Source organism: Colias croceus, chromosome 17 (genome assembly GCF_905220415.1).
Source record: "Colias croceus chromosome 17, ilColCroc2.1".
Classification (NCBI taxonomy): domain Eukaryota; kingdom Metazoa; phylum Arthropoda; class Insecta; order Lepidoptera; family Pieridae; genus Colias; species Colias croceus.
The window spans coordinates 4,894,039-4,900,057 of record NC_059553.1 but is presented as its reverse complement, the minus strand read 5'-3'; the positions used below and the strand labels follow the sequence as shown (position 1 = coordinate 4,900,057).

Sequence of the window (6,019 nt, the reverse complement as noted above, 5' to 3'; positions counted from 1 at the left end):
GAAAATTTTAATATTTTTTCCCATAATTAATTAGTAATTACCTACCTGCCTAACGATCAATTGATAAATACCATCTTGAACTACCTGATTAAACATCAAAAGAGGTGTGTAAACAGTGTTGTGACGTCAGCGAACAGCATAATATTAAAATTTTACAATTTCTGTCGTATTGGTAAAACGTGGGTGTGTTTCGTATAATGCGGCAAAGTTTAAAACACCGTCCTATCAGTTATATTAGTTAATTATGAACCATATTTTTGTATTTGTTCGGCTAATGCTAGTTATCGTCAAGGTTTTGTGCACACCCAGCACGCTCATTTGTTACCAGTGACTGAAATCGATCGCACGTCGCAAACGATTGCATTTTCCGCGCGTTGACACGCGAGTTGTATCTAATTATACGCTTTTCCCTAATAAATTAAAAAAATGTATTCCATTGCCGAGGTTACGCTGGCCTTCATGGTTCTATACTTATTCTCTTTCCTTTTTGAAGTGGTTACGGGTTTAGTTTCATAAATTTTTAAATATATTTTAATAAACGATGTGATATCTAATAAGACAAATACTTTAATTTAGCTTTTAAATAATTAGTCAAATATCAATGCAAAATATAATTAAGATATGAGTAGGTAATTATGTTTTTAGAATCTTATTATTTATAATTAAAACGCGATATAAATTATACAATGGTACTTTCACCACAAAGACTGCGGCACTGATTAGGTGAGTTTTTTTAAAATAGTTCATGCTCTAGTATAAACTTAATTATGTGTGAACATTAAAATAAACATATTATATTGGATGAAACTTTGTTAAAATATACAGTGTACTAATATCAGTTTATATACAAAAAATCGGTATAATCCATAATAAAATAATTGGATTACTACATCCTTATCAATGTCACTGTCATTGTCATACCTAACCTAACCTTGTCAAAAGTGAGGAGTTTAGATTCATCAGCTGTTTTTGTGTATTTTGTGGTTTAAACACTGTATAGAGTGAAAATGCGGTCAAGATTAATTAGTAAATATATGAAGATTCATAAACGTTATTCATCGCATAATGTGACAAAGTGGAAAAGTGTTGTAGGGTTAGAAGTTCACGCGCAGCTTAATACAAACTCAAAATTGTTTTCTGGTGCACAAAATACATTTGGTGGAGTTGTGAATAACTGTGTGTCTTTGTTCGATGCTGCTATACCCGGAACGTTACCTGTATTAAATAGGAAATGTGTCGAGTTAGGTGTTTTAACCGCATTAGCTTTTAGTTGTAAAGTCAACGAAGTATCAAGTTTTGATAGGAAACACTATTTTTATGCTGATTTACCGTCGGGCTATCAAATTACGCAACAAAGGGCTCCTTTAGCTAATGACGGTGTTATAAAATTTCAGGTATAGATTATTATATGTTTATTAACATATTGTATTATTACAGTTGTAATTATAGGAAAAGTATGAATGAAAAATGCCTTTTTACGTTTTATCTACCGATTCGGTGTGTGTAGTTTTAAATATCTTATTGACAACTGTAAATTCACAGCAAATCAGCAGAAAATCATCATATCATACATACTACAAACTAATTCCTTTGTTTATAGTTATTGTAATACTACAAAAAAACTAATGTTTTTTATCCGCAGGTTTATACTCCGGGGGTACATAAGAAGCCCTACAACAAAAGTTCAAAGATCAAACAGATACAATTAGAACAGGATAGCGGTAAATCCCTTCATGATGCAGAACTTAAGCGAAGTCTTGTGGATCTAAACAGAGCTGGAGCACCCCTTATTGAAATAGTTTTTGAACCTGATTTAGAGGTTTGTTTATTTAATTTATTTATTTTATTAAGGAATTTGACTGGTATATTTTTTATTTAGTAATTGAGTATTGATAAAGTTCAGGGTTATCCTGACATATCTAATATATAAAAATCAATGCCACTTTTCGTTGTAATTCCATAACTCGAGAACGGCTGAACCGATTTCGATAATTCTTTTTTTATTATATTCCTTGAAGTACGAGGATGGTTCTTATGTAGAGAAAACGTTAATATGTACCACGGGCGAAGCCGGGGCGGACCGCTAGTTGTGGTATAAATACATATGGATATGTTTTTTCTAGCCAGGCAACTTTCTACAGTTGTTTCTTTTCAGTTTATTTTTAAACTAAAATAGCAACTGCAATCATCAAATAAATAAATATGAGTTGGTATATCAGTAGTCAGCTTGATAATCAAGTCTCTTTTTCTTTCAAATTATGAATGTACATCTGATAAAAATAAGATCATTTTGAGACCAAAATATAATTAATAAACATTTTATATTTCACTGAATCAATCCCTACAATGTAAAAAATGCAAATTTTTGTTTATAAATGTGTGACTTCAACATGATTTCCAGGATGTAGAAAGTATTTTTTTCTCATTTCAATATTATTTTGAAAATGGGAAATCTCAATTTTCTTTTAATATGTTATTCTGATATTATTTTCAGGATGGTGAAGAAGCAGCTGCGTTAGTCAAGGAATTAGTGTTAATAGTACAAAGGCTCGGAGCATGTACTGGGCGCATGGAAGAGGGTGCTTTAAGAGTGGACGCTAATGTCTCTATGCATAAAGAGGGAGAACCACTGTCTACTCGAACTGAGGTAACAATATTATATTCTATATAAGTAGCATAATAAGCTTCTAAAACAGATCATTTTTACTTGATTTTAATTTGATTGTGAGGCGGGGTTTGAATTTGTGCTCTTTTCCTAACAATGGTAATTGAATTTCTATATTTTTTTAGTCTATATTTACTTTTATTATTAAAAGGAAAGATTGTTATTGTATGTTATGTCAATAGATAAATCCATTTTAGAAATTCTTTATCTACATTTATAGGCAAAGAAGTAGGAAGCCGGGGTAATTGGATAGGATTGAAAAATATTGATGACACACTTGTGTTGTTTTATTAGAAGTTAGGTACTTACTGATATAATATTATTGGTGTTTTGTATCAGTTTTAATATACATTTTATCTTACAGAGTAATGATAAATTATAATATTACCCCGAAAATAAATAGATGTACAAGCAGTATAGGTGTCATGATAAGTCTTCCTAACATATTATGACATTGAATGAAACAAACAAAATTTATTGTTACAGATTAAAAATATCGGTTCCATCCGCGGTGTCGCAAGTGCTGTTCGACATGAAATAGATCGCCAACAATCCGTACTTGAAAATGGCGGGAAAATTATAAACGAAACTAGAGCGTGGGATGCCGTTGCCAAGGTTACAGTGCCTATGCGAGACAAAGAAGTTGTTCAAGATTACAGGTAAAAGCATTTTTACATTGCAACAATAGACATGCAAAGATCAGATAATCTGGAACATCTAACTCATATATTTGAATATCCAACTGTATCATATTGTATGGTCTACACGTAATTACTAATGAAGCAAAAAAGACGCAATACTTTAAAAATCAATGATTATGGTGTAGATAGGTTACCAACACAACATTCGATCTCAAAGTAAGATGGCATGAAGCGAAAACGATACAAATAAAGTAAATTGTGGCTAATAATTTTCACTTATAATATTATGATTGATTTTAATGCAGGTTTGTTTTATGAGGTGTTTTATGGTATTATGGAAACCCAAATACGTACAACCTATCTACAGTGTTTTTGCCGATGCGAATTTGCAAATTCACTATTTTTGTTAAACCTATAGACTATAACGATAGTTTCGCCTGTTCTTACAAATTTATATATATGCGCAAATGTGAATGTGGTTAACATAACATCAGCTTAACCCTACAGGGGAAAATGTTATGAAATGTTACGTAACATTTTACATAGGTATTCATTCAGTAAATAGGATTTAACATGTTGTTTGTTTAGAAGCGAAAATAGTATACGCACGTGTCAGCCATAACCATAAGTAGCTATTTTTCTTTGTTTCGTAATATATACCTATTATAAATAAACATAAGGAAGCGTCTTTTAATCCTGTTTTGATATGGTCATAAAACTACTTTGTACGTCCTTGATGTTTATATTTATATCTTTTCTAGCACTGAGTATTTACTAGTAATTATTATTCGTTATTATTATAAGATACTCGCTCTTTTACGATTCGATGACTATTTTTCCGGTCTTATTAATTGTGTTATTTCAATGGACAGTCAATAGTTATTTGCTAGCATTATGATAGGTATCTTTTGTCAATATTTAAAGGGCATTGAAACTTTCTGGCATATCAAACCCGCCGCCATTTTGATTTTTTTTCAAAATCGCGGTTTAAGTATCGCAAAATTAAAGTGGTATGTATGGATAGAGGATACATAGACAAACAAAAAATGTCTTATAACATAGTACCCTAAAGCGTCACATTACCGAGATATTTGGAGGTAAATAACGGTTTATTGGAAGATAGTAGGTAGATTCATTACATAAAAACATACATACATTACATAAAAATGTAATAAACATAATGTTAATAAAGTAATGTAATGAATACCTACTTTCTTCCTGTAATAATAATAATCTACCTGGGATTGATTATTTGGAGATAATATTATGCATATAGACACGTATTATGTCTATTTTTAGTGTTTGTCGTACTCATAAGTGAATATTTACCTCCAAATATCTCGGTAATGTGACGCTTTAGGGTACTATGTTATGAGACATTTTTTGTTCGTCTATGTGTCCTCTATCCATACATACCACTTTAATCGTGCGCCGCGATTTTGAAAAAAAATCAAAATGGCGGCGGGTCGATATGCCAGCGTCCATACAAAAAGTTTCAAACCCCTTTATGTAGGCTTTTTTAAATGATCTATATTTTGATGTCAACAAAAACATTTCAGAAACATTGCCAAATTGCCAAACGAACTGTATTTTAGAGAAATGGTAGATATTCATACTTTATTAAAAACTTATATCCTATAATATATTCTTTACAGATATATGCCCGAGCCCAATTTACCGCCTCTTCGTCTAAATTTAACATCGAGACACGATACACAAGACGTCATTAGTGTACCGCTCATAAGGGACAGGATACCAGAACTTCCAGAAGAAACTAGAACAAATCTTATAAATGACTTCAAGCTCCGTCCAGAAATATCAATACAGCTTGTCAACGAACCGACTCTTCTGGATTTCTTCCACGAACTGACGATTGACAAAAGAAGAAATCCAACAAAAGTCGCCAATCTTCTCTTAAATGATCTCTTGACTGTCCTTAATAAACGTAAAATTAACGTAGCTGATTGTAAAGTAACGGTGAAACAGCTAATCGAAGTTACAGATTTACTATTATCAACGAAGATTAATCTAGATGTTTGCCGTAACGTTTTAGATGAAATTGTAGAAAGTCCACAAAAATCACCAAAAGATATTGTCAAAGAAAAGGGTTGGATGTTAGTTACTGACGAAGATGAAATAACAGATAAATGTCTAAAAGTAATCGAAAATAATCCTAAATTGGTGAAACAATATAGAGATGGAAAAGTGAAGGTGTTAAAAGCTTTATTAGGTATATTAGTTAAAACATCGGATAGTAAACTTGATATGTCCTTAGCGTCTAAGAGAATGGAGGAATTGTTGAAAAAATAAAGATATATTTAAATTGCACTTTGTTTTATTTTCGTAACGTAGTAATTAAACAGTATATGCCCGACCTTGATGAACAAGAGTTGCAGTCTGTATCATTAACAGAGGCATTCAATATTGCACAATTAATTTCTACACATCGGTATGTGAAACTTGAATTTTTAAGGAAGGGTTAATGATATAAATATCTGATGAAGATTCGAGATCAATTATTGCTTATAACTGTGTATTATCGATTGCTTATTGATAATGTTCTCTATGCCTTTAAGCGTTTGAACTTTAAAAGAGTTATTATTATAGTGTATAAGAGTTTTCACAATAATACTGTTTGTAATCTATATTGTTGTATTTGTCACCTCCGAAGCTTGAGGCTGGCTTTATATCAAAGAGCTGTATAACGTAAATT

At 31.4% G+C, this 6,019-nt stretch overlaps 1 protein-coding gene across 1 annotated transcript; it reads left to right on the top strand.

Annotated features, from left to right (window-relative positions):
• Positions 1-302: 302 nt before the first annotated feature.
• Positions 303-5,632, top strand: LOC123698892 (glutamyl-tRNA(Gln) amidotransferase subunit B, mitochondrial). Its single transcript, XM_045645706.1, has 6 exons — positions 303-723; positions 943-1,394; positions 1,643-1,819; positions 2,495-2,647; positions 3,152-3,324; positions 4,962-5,632. The coding sequence occupies exons 2-6, from the start codon at positions 1,008-1,010 to the stop codon at positions 5,614-5,616; spliced, it is 1,545 nt and encodes a 514-aa protein (XP_045501662.1). The 5' UTR covers positions 303-723; positions 943-1,007; the 3' UTR covers positions 5,617-5,632.
• The last annotated feature ends 387 nt before the right edge of the window (positions 5,633-6,019 follow it).